The following is a 16563-nucleotide window of genomic DNA, read 5'->3' on the forward strand; positions in this document are numbered from 1 at the left end:
TTTGTGTTAAGATCATTTAATATTTACAAAGTCTTAGTCTCGAAATAAAACTTTAAACATGTTGCAATACAAAGCTAAAGAATACACTGTATTTATTCAGTGGAAACACAAATACTGTCCTGTATTTACAATGCAACATAAATGTCATGCAAATGAATTCAAGCTATGGGTCAAATTTCAGCATTGTGAGCGTTTCGTTTATTAGAATAATGGCACAATAATGGATGCAGCAGTTCCACAACTATGGACTGGAATTGTTGTGACAGAATAAAACTGATGTTTTAAACGGGTGCATTTAACCTTTGACTGTGTGTCACAGGTGCATGGTAATATTATACACATCCATAACAAATAAGACATGTGCTGTATATGAATAGTGGGCTTTTCTGAGAATAGGACAATCGGACTGATTTTTAGAAACATTCGTTTTTCCCACCCAGATGCCAGGATTCGCCCCATACGCTTTAAGTAGCCCAGTGTGTGTGTTTGTACGTGGACGTGTGTGTGTGTGTGTGTGTGTGTGTGTGTGTGTGTGTGTGCAAGAAGGGAGAGCAGCCGTGAAGACACCACCCAGCTCTGTAGGGGAGGGGAGTGAGGAAGGGAGGGAGGGAGGGTGAGTAGGAGAGGGGGGATTGGATGCTCGTTTCAGCACCGAGGACAGCTCCCGGTAAAAGCAGCGAGCGGCAGCGGGTCGGTGCTCTCCCTTGCACCGTAAAAGGAGGAACAATCTAGATTTTTTTGTTACACCTCTAAGAAATAAGACTTCTGAGGGGGTGACTTTGGATCGGGCGACATATTTCCAGTGACAGGCTACAGAGAAAACGATAACAGGACTCCAGAGGGTTGAAGGCAATCTCTGCGAAGTTTCTCGCCACTGAAAGGCATCCTGCTTCCTCCCACAGCCCGGAGAAAACTGCTGGTGTTCAGGGGAAGTTAAGGAGAAAGTGACACCACAAACTACTGTTTGGACTATATCCTAAAATAAGTTGTTGGACTTTTTCTCGCGTTTTTCCGGTTCTATTTTGCTTTTTTTCTGGTTGTGTGTGTGCAAAAGGATTGTTGGAAAATACTATTACTATCAAAAAGGCAAGCTTCTTACAGCTCGCTTCGGCTAACATTAGCCACTGGTTTGAGGCTTTGATGTGCCCAGATACATTTCTCCTCTCTCGCTGCACTGAATCCTCCCTCCTCCAAGCCACCCATCTCAGCCTTTTCATTTAACATTCACAGAGGAACGCCCCGGACTGCAATCTTCCCCCCATTTTCGAAAACTGCTAAAGACTGGTAGGTGATCATGGCCATGGATCGATGAAAAATGCTTATTCGGTTTGTAGTGGGATGAAGTTGGAGGGCCTGCATACACGCAGAATAACCGAGGACATCGTTTGGCAACTTTTAAAATCTCGACCAGTCGCTTCTTTGCTGTAGAAATAGGTGTAGCCTGCTCTGTTCATGACGGAAACAATGGCGCTGAGTGTAAACTGTAGGACTAACTCCAAAGAGCCCGCTTCAGTTCAGAACAGTTTCCCAGATGTTGTTGAATTAAACGTAGGGGGGCAGGTTTATTACACGCGTCACTCAACTTTGGTGGGCAACCCAAATTCTTTACTTGGTAAGCTTTTCTCCTCCAAAAAAGATGCAAGTAACGACTTGGCGAGAGATCCTAAAGGCCGGTATTTCATCGACAGAGACGGGTTTTTATTCCGCTATGTGTTGGACTACCTCCGTGATAAGCAAGTCGTCCTCCCGGACCATTTCCCGGAGAAAGGGAGGCTCAGGAAAGAAGCGGAGTACTTCCAGCTGCCCGACTTAGTGAAGCTCCTGACCCCTGAAGATATAAAACAAAGCCTGGACGACTTCTGCCACAGCGACAATGAAGACGGGTCCCAGGGCAGCGACCACCGGCAGTGCCCGCCGCCGTCTCTGGTCCCCGCGGACAGAAAGAACGGTTTCATCACGGTGGGTTACCGGGGGTCGTGCACCATGGGCCGGGAGACTCAAACTGACGCCAAGTTCCGGAGGGTGCCTCGGATACTGATATGTGGAAGGGTGGCCCTCGCCAAAGAAGTTTTCGGGGAGACCCTGAACGAGAGCCGGGACCCGGACAGGACCCCGGAACGGTACACCTCCCGGTTTTACCTCAAGTTCAAGCACCTGGAGAGGTCTTTTGACATGCTGTCGGAGTGTGGTTTCCAAATGGTGGCCTGCAACTCGTCAGTCACAGCCTCGTTTGTCAACCAGCTCACAGAGGACAAGATCTGGTCCAGCTACACAGAATACGTCTTCTACCGTAAGTGATACCTTTGATTTTATAACAGCAGGTCAACTCTCACATGGACGTTGGACTGACCGTTAGGAGGCACACTTGTTTTGCTTGTCCTTTGTGGGAGAGACATGTGGTTTTTGGGGAGGAGGATGGGCGGTCCTAGCCAAGGACAACCCCTTTTCTGGATGATGTGGGTGTACTGCACATTGTGATGAGAGCAGCCTTCACCTGTTTCCATGACCTATATTACTTAATTTAGGCAGTTGGGGGGGGCCAAAATAAAAAAAGAGTCAAACTTACACGCTTCGTCATTGTCTGAAGTTTTGTCTGGCCCTTATGGAAAAAGACAGTAAGGGCTCTTGCTATTGGAGTTAAGTCAAGGTGTTTTTATTTCTCACTGGAAGCAATACAACCATCAGTAGCAAACCCATAACTGACAGGCTACTTCCAGCGCAGTGAGCTTAAACCTATTGCAGCATGTTGCAGCATTCGGTACGCTCTTGCAGGCTATTTTACATTTCACAAGATTGAACCAGATTCAGTTTCACTCCCATCTGAGCTACCGCAATCTTCGAGGCAATGATTTGTCAATGCTTTCCAATTTTCATCAAGGTGCAATTTTCTACTACACTTCCGCTTTCATCCGTCCCATCCTTTCAACTACTTGAATTTCCTTCTGGCTTTTCTATTTCTTCCATTTCTCCATCTTACCTTAGCTGGTAGAAGCCTCGCAATGGTGACTTTTAAATGAGCTCCCAATAAGATTTTATGATGCAACTAAAACATTTATATTCTGTGATCTGACCATATGTTATCTATCAGGAACTCTATGATAGCCACCATAAAGAAGATTGAGAGTGGAACTGTAAGTGTGCTTATAGGTACTGTAAGGATGTTATCAGATGAACTTTTCCTTGCATAAACACTGAATGTAGTGGTCATTTGGAGATGTCATACATATTGTGAAAAACAACAAAAAATAAATACACAACTGTTTACGTTCAAGAAATATTTGTATCCCTCAACTGTAAATCAAGTCTTGTTACATACAGTCAATGATATACATTGCAGTAGTGCAGAAAACGCTGAATATTGCTGCAAATAATATTGGAAAGGCGGCCAGCACTGATATCAATGTGTCAAGGCGGCGACCATGATATTTGCTAATAGCATAAAGCAAAGGTTTCTTGCCCAGTGGTTTTAAGAAATATGGTTAATTGCCTTTAAGAAAATATAACATTTTGAAAAATGACACCTAACGCTTATCAGGTGAGGGCTTCATTTGAATTCTGTATGTAGTCATTGTAACTAACCTTGTTATCCTAAACCCTTTTATTCAAACTCAAATCTTATCAGATAACTTCGTAACTTTTGGAAGTTGATGTGGTGAACAATGCTTCATATTTATAGGAAAACTATTTCAGATCAATGAAAGGGACATCTTACCCAGCCAGTTCTTTTACTCACTGGCTTTTTATTTCAGTACCTGCATCCAGATGTTTTGCCAACATCTTTTAAAGAACAGTTTGTAGTTTGTCTTGATCAGTTGTGTTTTATCACATCAGTCAAATGTGTCTCTGAAAAATGTTTTATTTATTAATCATCCTTGGAAGGCTGGGGATTGGTTGGAAATCACTGAACCATACGGTCACCACCACTTAGGGAACACCACTACCAGCCACATAAATCACACAAGTCAAATGGTCATAGAGCTAAAAGGAGTTTAAAAAAAATTGATGACAGGATTTGCTGGTCAAGCTCCAGGGGAAAAGAGCTTTGCTTTAACGACTTGAATGAAGCGGCTACAATGACTGGAAAGCTTTTGGCTTTTATAACCCCAGATATAGTGCTAACTAGCCAACGCCAGTGGAGGTAGGGGCTACTGACACACACTAACACACACTAACACACACACACGCACACAGACACACACACACACGCATGCACACACACACACACACACACACACACACACACACACACACACACACACACACACACACACACACACACACACACACCACACACACACACACACACACACACACACACACACACACACACACACACACACGCATGCATGCACGCCTTCCTCAATATATGTGTGTCTGCCTTCTTACTTACTATCAAACAACAACGCCTTCTTAGTTTTGTTAACCAATGTTCAGCTTGTTAGAGGGCACGCACTCAAAGGCAAGGGCACCGTGGCAGATGGGTTGGGCTTACATCTCAACACACCAGTCGCACAAAAGCCTACGCATACTCACGCATATGTGAGAGCTCGCACTCAAACTCACTAGAAACAATCACACTCACACACACACTCAGAGGCACACATCTACACAGAATGAGTATGCTCACACACACACACACACACACACACACACACACACACACACACACACACACACACACACACACACACACACACACACACACACACACACACACACACACACACACACACACACACACACACACACACACACACACACACACACACACACACACACACACACACACACACACACACACACACACACACACACACACAATCGTGCAGGGAGTTAGTTACTACATGCAGCAGCCACCCAGTGGATTATATGAAGTCACTGCCAGTCTTTTGTTTATCTGCCTGTCACATTTTTGGCGGGGTTGTTTTTCTCTTCTCCCCATCCACCCTCTTCCTCGTTGTCTTTTCTCTTCTCCTTTCATGTCTTCTTAGTTTGCTCTAGTCAATCATACCCAGCGTTCCCTCGTCTCCCTTCTCACCCTCCCCCCTCCCAGCTTTATTTTGCTTCATGCGCCGCAGGGGCAAGGAGCAGCACGGCGGCACCAGTTGCCTTGACATGCCTCACTGCTCCGTCACGCCTCCTGTCTGCATTCTTAGTCATATCTCAGCCTGTCTGCCTGTCCATCTCCATGATTGTTTATTTGACTTCATTTAGGCTGTCTCTTTTTACATTTGAGCCATTTTGTCTGCAATGTGTCTCTCCTTATTATACATGCAAAGAGTTTGACTTATTTTATGATTTTCCATTGAATGTCCTAAGCTCTTGGCCAGACAACATCGATGCTATAGGGAAGGGGTTTCCTGTTCAAACTTGACAATGCCCTACTCACAAAAAATAGTTCTTGGATCAATTATTTGTCCATCTTGCCCTGACTGGACCTCGTCGGTTGCGACCCAGGCCTTACGTCAGAAGTCAATCTCAATAATTTGGTTTTGGCTGAAAGGAATTACACATTTGCTATGATCCCAACCCTGCTATGTTAAAGTAGCCTTTTGGAGTTAGCTTATAAAACCAAACTTTGCTGTGTGTAGAGATCAACTGAGCAGACTCGGTTGAGTCAGATATGGAGGTCAATGTTAAAGAGAAAGCTACATTTTGGAGCAGTCTTACACATTCATGAAACTTCTTTGTTTCAGGGATGGTATTATTCTATATTTGAGACATATCCATTTTTTTCACGTGGCCTCTTTAATGAAACCATATATATTTAGGGTAAAGTGTTTGAGGGCCCATCAACAGTAATGCACTTTCCGTTTCCAATTTGACCAGCTTCCAATAACAGGTTTCATGTTAAGCCTGAACTCTTTAAATCCTCTGTTTGTTTGTTATCTATTGCTCTCGATTCTACACCCGTCTGATTGGATATCAATCTCTTTTTCTGTTTGTAGCTATTCAAATCCCTCTGCAACCCCAGAAGGCAAATGTATTTACCAATTTGTTGCATGGCTGGAGTGACTGATAATTAATCATCACTGTTGACAGTTGGTTGTGAAATTCACCGCAGGGCTTGACTGAGCCAACAGAACCATCTAACAGGACATCGTCATAGTGACAACAAATGGGAAGCCTTTTGAAAGTTTGCTAAGGGGATGGAAATTGCATTTTTTGGCTCTGGATGTACTTCCCCAGGCTTTTTTTCTACCTCAGCTGAACATGCCAGAGTGAAGTGTGTGTCATTGCAAATAGCCATTGTCATATGAGCATGTGACACACTGTGCCATTTGCTTGTTCCACACAGTTGGACAGCTCCTTGTGTCGCAAATGTGTTTTGGCAGGTGGGAAAAAGGGGGCCATGGTAATGGTGTGTGTGAATGTGTGTTAATGCGTGACCCATGCTGCACTACTAGAGGCACATTTGCACACCCGTTGAGCCGCTGGCAAAACACACCTGCACACCAACCAACCCCACACACACCATCTTGCACACACACTCATCCCCATATGAAGCTTCATCCCGCTCATCCTGCGAGCGTCTCCGGGCCCAGTCGGTGACGGCATTAGCAGCGGCGGTCCCATGCTGCAGGCCTGTAGGAAGTGATTAGCCGAGGAGCAGACAGGCCATGACAGCTCTAAGGAGAGCCTTGATAGGGACAGCTGCTACCCCGGCCCCACAGGGAAGACCACCACCACACACCTCAACTCGGCATTATTCAGCCTGAGACAAAGAGGAAGCAGAGAGGAGCAGGTGGAGACCACTGCTGATGGTTGAAAGAAGAGTAAAATGCTGTTTCTCTGTTACTATGACTACTGTTGAGGCTAACAAATGGTGTTACGATCATACCAGGACTGTAACTACTATAGTGGTAGATCACTAGGACATTAGACAAGTTGATTATTGAGATTCTTATAGGCCTATTAATCAATACATGTTTCACATTTCTAAAACAATATAGTAATCCTACACACCAAGTCCAAGTTGTGTCAAACACTATTGTGTGACAACAAACTTTACTTTTCACATTTAATATCTAGAAATACGAACAAAATCTACTAAAATGTTTAAGAAAAAGTAAGTTATTATTTATGTAGAATGAATAAATGTTTGCATTTTTGTAATAACATTATTTCAATCAGTTGCCATATCAAATATGAACTCACTAAACATATTCAATCTTTCCTCAAATAATTTGCCACAAGACCTTCCTGAAGGAATACAACCCAACACGTGGACCCATTCTTTAATAACAAATACATTTGTCAGCCAAAAATGTGGGATTGAATCAAATTGTAAGATGTTGTGTTTACTTCCCTACTACTACAGTCAGCTGCTCTTTGTTCATCCATGGCCAGATATTTGGCCTTTTATGTGTGTGACGAGCCGGCAAGCAACCTGGGTAATGGCTTGGTATGCAGTCTGTGTGGTTGTCGCTGTGAACTTGCCTTTTGTTCCTAGTAAGAATCAAAGCTTCTACATGTTGTACAAGTTCTAGGCAAGGACACGAATACAATGTTGTAAATAAATGAAAATCTTGCAACTGTTGAATAATGTTTTTCAAAAAGGACACCTTTTTTTTAAGCAGCACGCAACTATAGGTTCAACCCTGAATGTAGCTTTTCAAATTTAAAAAGTGTACTCACCTTTGCAAGATGATAGAAGATATGTTAAACTGTTCCAAGATGATATAAGTACAGTAAATGTTAAAGAAAGTGAGTTTGATGGAAATAATCTTTTTAAAGAAAAGAGTAACCCTATTCTGAAACTATTGATGTTTGCATTTATATTGCTCTTTTTTGATTTAGCAATAGAGCTCACAGTGGGGGGTGCAGGTAAGGTTGTATGAAAGCAAGAGGTTGTACAATATAGATATATAACCGATAAAGGTTTAATAGGTCGTATAATAATAATAATAGATTTATTTTGTTAGCGCATTTACAGGTGCTCAAAGACGCTTTACAGATATAGTGAAAAGAAAAGAACAACAAATACAAATATATATTTAAAGTCAAATCATACAAAAACAATCACACATTCAAAGCCAGATTGAAGAGGTGAGTTTTTGTAAGTTCTTTGAAGGTGGTGAGGTCAGTGCAGTCTCTGATGGGTTGTGGGAGTGAGTTCCAGAGGGAGGGGGCAGCGACAGAGAAGGCTCTGTCCCCCCTGGTCCGGTGAGTGATGTGATGAGCGGAGACAGCGGGAAGGGGCGTGGTGGTGCAGCAGGTCTGTGAGGTAGGGGGGGGGCCTGATTGTTGAGGGCTTTGTGAGGGGGGCCGATGATGATGATGATGATGATGTCTGATTTGGCACTGTTCAGTGGAAGGAAGATATACTTTCTTGTTTTTCTAGCCTCCCGTTGACCTTATCCCCTGGAAGCTTAGTGTATCTACGTAGCGTAGACTCCCATCATCCTCGGCCTCTGGAGGATGTGGGAAACTACAGAGCTCTAAGAGAGAAAGAGAGAGAGAGAGGGAGAGAGGGAGAAAAGAGTGAACAACAGAGCGTCAACAACATGCTCCCATAAGCCCTCTGTGACTCCCATCTCTCCTTGCCGTCTATCAGCCCTTTTTCTCCTCCTCTGTGACTCTTGACACTCTATTCTCTCTGCTGTGGTGGGCACAGTTTATGTAATGCTGATGCTCTTCCTCTGTTGTGTTGGTAAAGTGCTCTGTGGCGCTAAGAGGTGTGGAGCGTCGCCATATTGACAGAAGCTGCAGGTGGAGAGCCTCTTCACGCGCACGGCCCACTGTCTGGCAGCTGCAATGCATCAATGCGTTAAAAGCCCCGCTACGTGCAAACCCAGATTGGCTGGAAAAACCATGTTGAAGATCCACGGGATTCCCATTGCATCAGTAATTGCTTCGCCTAATGCATGTCACAGCTCAGATAAATGCCTGCTGCCATTTGGTCATGTTTCCCAAATAGAGGATCCGATGCCAAATAGGAAGTACATCCTGTTGGAGGCATTTCCGGAATAATGTTCTGATGTGGTATAGTGTGGATAGCTGATTAGATTTCAGAATGCTTTTTTTATACGGGGAAGCATTTTGTAACAGTTACTCAACTAAAACAAATGTTCATAAAATAAAAAACGTTATATAAACAACAAGTTGAAGTAAAAATGTGCACATTGTACTTTCATATATAACAACAATAAATATATAAAATGTAAATATAACATATATAAGGGCGACTGTGGCTGTGAGGGAGTGCGGTCGTCTTTCAACCAGAAGGTTGTGGGTTCGATCCCAGCCCATGCAGTCAACATGTCGATGTATCCTTGGGCAAGATACTTAACCCTGAGTTGCTCCTGATGGCATGGCCAATGGTGTGTGAATATGTATGCATGTTAGGTCCTAGAGTAACATACACTGCTCTGTATGAATGGGTGAACGACATGTAGTATGTAAAGTGCTTTGAGGGGTCTTAAAGACTGGATAAAGCGCTATATAAGTACAGTCCATTTACCATTTACCATATACAGAAGTTGAATGCAGTGTTGTTTTGAAATATCAAGACAGGCCATGAAAAGTGTTTTTGCAGTGATCTTTTCTATAAGGATGCTTTGGAGTGGTCTTTGCTCAACTGGTTTTTCCTTTTTCTTTGTGTCTCCTCAGTTAGCTCAGTTTCTCATTTATCTCTACCAGACCCTTCACCCATCATCTTTAGTCTGGAGCTATAGTGTGACTGATGAAACAGTCGGTCAATATTCAGACTATTAGCACTTAAACTTCATGACAAAACTTCAGTCTTTGATGGTGTTTTGGATCGTTCTGTATTCCTCTGTGCCTCATTAGAATCACATATTGTCAGTCACACAGCAGTGGTCTACAGCTTGATGGATCATATGGTCATACTGCTGTTATTTCATCCCAAAGTGCTCTATAGCATCCAAGGGCAGAATGTCAGTGGCATTTCGTGGCTATGAAGTCGTAATGTCCATTAAGAAAGCTTGAGGCACTAATATAAGAAAATCCAGAGGAAATTATCTCCGGAGGAAATGACTGAAACCACCAGCGGCAACTTGTGATAGGAGCCTAATGTATTTTCATGTTTCATCAAAATACAATATCACAGTTATTCTATTGTCCTTTGTAGTAAAGAAGGGAGGGTGGTTTACATGTATTCATTTTCATTATTGACAAATGATGACTACCAAATAAGGCCATGAAAAGAGATAACACTCTAGAATTATAAACTTTTTAAAATTGTTTTAATGAAATAGAAAGGATAAGTAGTTGTCGGTATGGAAACATGTGTCCAATGATTGAGAGCTAAGATTGATAATTGGTTATGAAAAGTTTTCCTACACAGAACAGTGAAGATGCTTTGAAACACATTTGAACAATCCAATAGGATTGTAATACGTGTTTAAAACAGTTAAAGTCTTTAGCACGATACCATGCTAAAGTTATTCTACTGGAGAGGATTATTCAAAACTCCAATACTTTGTCTCATTAGTAACCCCTTGGTGTCATTTCAGAGTACTCGACTGCTTGCTAGAGCATACTGTCATCACCATTTCATTCCTAAGTGGCTGTGCCTGTCCATTAAAACACACACATACATTATACATATACTGTAGGCATCCGCAAGCCATGCAGGCACACTCTGGGTTTATACACCACGCAATGTGAGACAGTTGCATTTCACAAAGTAAGAAATAACCTCACATGTATCCAATATTTTCCACCATCACTATAATTCTGAGATGGTGACAGGTGACAGGATTGTCCATTCAGCATGGCTCACCAATTTTCTTCATTTGGCGTAAGCAAATAAAACAATATTATAATTTACAAATAGGCTACAGGGCATGCAACGAGTCAGATGAATAATGCATTCTAGGAATCCCCCCCACTTTTGAACATGGCATGGCCTGCTGTGATTTCCAAATTAGAATTTTAACAGATAATTATGGATTGAAAGTTTGCTCCACCCTCTCTTCATCATTATTATTCAGACATGGTGACACTGCATAATATACTTTACAATGAAAAGAGTTGTGTCAAATGCACAGTAGGTACAATTGGTTAAACAGGTCGATGGAAAGAAATCATTACACACGTAGTGTAAGAAACACTGAAGTCCCCGTTGCATACGAAATGAGGCTGAAATATAACTAATAAATGAGGAGACACCAGCATCACGTTGGTTTGTGTCTGAAGAGTTTTTGTTTAATGACTTTGTGTTTTCTCTCATAGCTTTGATTTATATAAAATTAGAGTTGCACTATCGTCCCATCTAGCGAACACTCTGTTTACTATTCATGTTGTAATGAATAATTGAGTGCTGTTCACAGAGGACTGCACAGTCTAAGGCAGCCACACAGAGGGCCCGACTGTTTGTTTGCAAAGGTAATGGGTTGCCGCCTGGGGTCCTCTGTACACACTCTACCTATGTTACGGTCTCCTAACTACAGACGCCTGTATTAGCAGTGTGCAGATAATGATTTGCTGGCTGTAAACACATGTGATTATGGTCTGCAGACAGGAGGTCTGTTAGTTCATTAGTTTTGCAGGACAACATCAGACGCATCAGGGCCTAAACACACAACAGGACGTATACCGAAACACACACACTCACACACATTATGCAGATAAGATAAGACAGCAGTCTTGTCTAGATAAATATTGTTCAACATTCCGATCAACCTGGTCAAAGCTTAGAGGGATTAGTTAGCACTGTGTGTCACTATTTCATCACAACCAATTTGCCAACACAAACCAGCAGTTGTCCATCTTCTGTCTGCATTAAAGCTCCAGACAAAAACAATAATTGCAATGATTTTGTTGCCGCTTAATCTGCACACATAAGACAACAAGAAAATCCCCTAAATGCACCCTAACTGTGCTGCCAAGCGAAAAAGCCCCTCCAGGCTGCTGTGCTAATTGCAATGTTTAAATTAGGTGATATGCATTCATTTGGCGCACAATTGGCCACTTTCTATGCAAATGAGCGTCATTAGAGAAACAATCCTAATCACAAAGATCACAGCATATAGTCACAGCTACTGTTACACTATCAGCATCTTTGCTTGTATGGAGAAAGGTGATCACTAAAGCTGATTGTATAGGACTGACAGATGTAATCCCACAAAGGGTTGTTCCCGTCACCTTGAATCTCTTGCCTGAAGTTTTGAGAAATGCTTCTGTACATGATTAGTCATGAACTGTAGCTCCACCTTTTTATTTCCATTTGTCTTGATACAGCAGTTGCCAGTGATGCACACATTCTCGTTGCTATCGACGGCCACAATTCATTCTTTCTAAAGTTTGCCCCTGAGAGTCGAGATTGGATCTCTGGAGTGCGGCACGCCTCATTTGTACAGTACATGCCCGTGTGTGCTGGGACGAGAAACAAGCAAATGGAGCAAGACAATTATCAACATCCATCACCTCAGAAACTCATTTAGCCAATTAAAGCCCTTACTGGCTGACATTTAGGTGCAATCATTGAGATTCTGTCTTTCAAGCACACTTGTGTGTGTTGTATGTGCATTTTCCTAATTGTATGTGAGGTACACTAGAGGACAGTGACCTTTCCAGATCTCACTCTCCTGTTTGCATGCAACACCTGAAAACAAATGTCACTTTGCCTTCCACCTTTAGTCATCACTCCTTCTCTTCCCTACTCCTCTAGATCACTCAGCTTCACTTCTCTTCCAGGAATGTCCATACACTTTAAAGGACCCTCATTAATACACAATTAGCTATGCCTTGTTTTATTTTTTTACATACAGTCGGAGAGATTTTCTATATTGTGCAGGCAAGCAAACCAAAAATAAGCTCAAGTACAGACAAAGTCAAAGAAAATATGCATATTCAGTGAGTCAACCAATGAGCCAAAACGGAAAGTTATGAATAAATATTCAGGCTGCGTGGTTTGAAGATTACTTCAAAAATCCTCATGTGTTAATACCATAACTCCTCAAGGGCATTAGATGGCTTTGCCGTGTTTGGTTTGTGATTCCCGGCACATTGTACTGATCAGGTGGTTTGTGTGTCTGCTGTAACACTTCATCAGTATCACAATGCTGTGCTGTTAGAGACACCACATGGGCCTTCTGGGTATTGGGTAGGAAAGTGTCCAGCATCTAATCCATTATTTGACACCAAATGGCACATTACAGTATGAGCTATGTGAGAGAAGAAATGTAAAAGAGCAGAGTGGAGAACAGGAAACTATTTAGGAAGGAAGGATACATTTCTCACACACATGCACATGCACGGGAGTATTAGTATGGCCCAGCTGAATCTGTGGTGATGTCAGTTGATCTTATGCCTGTCAGTGTTGCATAGTTATCAGTTTCCCAGCTGGAAAGATAATGTGAACAAATCCACAGGTTTGCAGAAGAAATACAAATATATGCCTCGATTTCTCTCACCGGCAACCTAGAAATATGTTTTGGACTGAAATCTATAGTGGGCGTTGAGACTCTATGCCAACACTTTTTTTTTCTTGGTTCCAACCTTGTTCTGGATCCGATGTTGCTTTGAGCATTTGACTATCTGCCAGTTTTGCAGATCACTTTTTGTTGGGAGTTTCCCTGGAGCATTTAAAGCAGAGATGATGCAGAGAGCTCAGGCTGTCTTCTGTGAACCTCCTCTGGCTGATCTCAAATACTTCTCCAGGAGTGCACAAAGTGGTATATGGTGTTTGGCTGTTGTTGTGTTTCGCAGCTCTTACTGCTCTGAACTCTTTTACTCTCTAGCCCTCTCTCCTATACCTTCCTTTCCCCCCTGTCCGTCTCCCTCTGGCAGCGAGAGTGGACTGCTTGGTCAGTGCTCCTTTGAATGCTCCAGACCTTCGTGTCTTTCCTCTGCCCTTCTTTCTGTATCTGAGACTTCTCTGCTTTTTTTTCCTGCAAACGATTGAGATTGCCGTGATGTGGCCCTCATTTTCTGAAACCGTTGTAACCATTTCTTTCAATGTCTTTATCATCCTGTTTCTCTTTATTTGGTTTGTGTCTCTATCTCATTCTCGCTTCAAGCGCCTGAGGAGTCAAATCAACAGCAGCGAAAACAACAGTGCAGCTGGTCCTTTTCATTTCGTAGCATTCTGTTTTCTGCTCCTCTCTCAATCTACAATATTGGATGAATCCCGATGGGCCGTTACTTGACAATTTACTAGCGGTAATTACTTGCGGTACCGAGGTGGGCCGGCGGTACCGAAGTGGGCCGGTCGAGAGTCCCGAGCTGATTTGTAGTCCCAGTCCGCCCCTGCTCTCAGCACATGAGATGTACCTCAAGGCTGCTTGCTGCTCATATATGTAACATAAATACTCTGCCTAACCGACCGTACATTTGGGTCGTCCACATGACCGTAAAATAAACCTCTAAAGGTCGGCAGCAGAGGGATGAGCTGGACTCTGAGACATTTGTAATTGAGGCTGGGTGCCTTAGTTAGGTTTATTCTATACTTAATTAGGAGGCACCGCTGTGTAAAGTCTCCAGCCCCTGTGGCGACTGTAAAAGCTTATGTTATTGTATTTTAGCTCATTTGCACCCTAAGGCACCTTCCACACCAAAACGACTTCATCATCTTTGATTTCTCCTATTAAACTGTTACTTTGGAAGATAGGAAAAGGAATTTAGTCTGGTGACACTAATGTGATCCATGAGCCTCTATTGTCCAACACAATGCAACCTACCTACATGAAAACACAGGGGGAAACTATTTATGCTACAGAAAGCAATTTCTGCAAGATTCCCTGTAGGATAGTACATACATACATACATAATCCCTCTAACATGTTCCAGGTCTTCCACGCGGTGTCCTATCAGTTGGATGTGCCCAGAATATCTTCACAGTGAGGCATCTTACTGGCATCCAAATCAGGCGCTCAACCACTGGTTACTTTTAATGCGAAGGAGCAGGAGCTCTACCAAGCTACTTACAGATATCTGAGCTCTTCAGCCTTTCCTGAAGGGTAAGCCCCGGCATCCTGTGAAGTACACTCAATTATATGTGTGTGTCACGGTGTACGGCCGCCCCACAATAGATGCCTCTGGTATAGGAATTGATTTTGAGTCGAGTGTTGGATTTCAAAGCACTGCAACACACGATAATGTACATCATCAAGCCTTATCTTGCTTTTATAGACTCTGAAGTAACTGTTTAATATTCCTAGAAAGTGAGTGTGTGCTTTTGCTGGATAAAAAAACTAGGTAACTGAAGGGGAGATTATTTAACCTTCTTCCAAATTGGGTTACATTAGCCGCATCAAGCATACCAACCCAGAATTTCCGACATTAGACCAATCAAGTTGCATTATGGTATACAAGAGAGATATGTCGATGTTGGCTTGATTTTAAACCTTTTTTTTAAACTTTACATCACAAGTCAGACAATGTGTACAAATTGCAAATACAGATCTAAATCGGTACCCAAAGAGTTGGAACCTTTGTTGGACCCCATTACCTTTGAGAAGGATATTGACTTAATAGAAATAAATGCAGACAAATCTTAACTCGAAACTGTCATGGCTCGCTCAAAGCAACGGCCCTGACACAATGTTATCTTTTTATATCTGGTCATTTCAGTTTTTGCTTTAGATTTCTTTGTCAATTATTTGTTGGTTTGCTGTAGAAATGTTTCGTCTCTGCTCTGAAAGCATGACTTTTGAATGTATGTATTGGTTTTTTGTTTCAGTTTGTGGCTATTCCTCCCATTCTGCCTAACACGGATAGAAATGCCTCCTACTGTAACCTTCAATCACAAGAAGAAATTGTCACTCGTGTTTCCTTATGTAAAATAAATAACTGACTGGAGATTGTGTCAGTCATGTTTCAGGCCTGTCTGTTTCTAGTTATTAAATGTGTAGTTCATGGTAGCAGCATCTGTGCATGCATGAATTCATGTGTGTGTTCATGCGAGTCAGACACTGCATGACCACAGGAGGAGTCATAGGGACATCCAGAAAATTAAATCAAAACACTTTACAAAGCAATCTAAACAACCAGAAAATGAGGCAGGACATTTGGGAACAACCTGCTATATCACACACACACACACACACACACACACACACACACACACACACACACACACACACACACACACACACACACACACACACACACACACACACACACACACACACACACACACACACACACACACACACACACACACACACACACACACACACACACACACACACACACACACACACACACACACACACACACACACACACACACACACACACACACACACACACACACACACACACACACACACACACACACACACACACATAACCTAATGCTTACGGTAAGACAGGAATCCATTATCCATATGAAGTAGCCCAGAGAGGGTGTGAGTGATGTGGTGTGAGTGGGTGGAGTGCTAATGTGAATGGATGTCTCTAATATACTGCACACAGCTACCAGTCAACCGAACTGATGACTTTGTGCATTGACGCTGATCCGAGGACTTCCTGTGATCAACTTAGTTACGTTGTGATAAATGCTACCGAGTATGATTTCATTTCTGTGACGCGAGGTGCTTAAAGCCTCTGTGGCAGGGTATGATGACTTCATTGAGAACAACTTTGAAACTCG

At 42.6% G+C, this 16563-nt stretch overlaps 1 protein-coding gene across 1 annotated transcript in view; it reads left to right on the top strand.

The window, feature by feature from the left end:
- Window positions 1-671: 671 nt before the first annotated feature.
- The window catches only part of kctd16b (potassium channel tetramerization domain containing 16b), an 85864-nt gene continuing 69972 nt past the window's right edge, over window positions 672-16563 (top strand). The window contains exon 1 of the mRNA XM_034099423.2: window positions 672-2290. Within this exon, the coding sequence (XP_033955314.1) occupies window positions 1453-2290 (838 nt within the window). The 5' untranslated portion in view covers window positions 672-1452. The remainder of the gene's footprint in view (window positions 2291-16563) is intronic.

Source organism: Pseudochaenichthys georgianus, chromosome 14, assembly GCF_902827115.2.
Source record: "Pseudochaenichthys georgianus chromosome 14, fPseGeo1.2, whole genome shotgun sequence".
Classification (NCBI taxonomy): Eukaryota; Metazoa; Chordata; class Actinopteri; order Perciformes; family Channichthyidae; genus Pseudochaenichthys; species Pseudochaenichthys georgianus.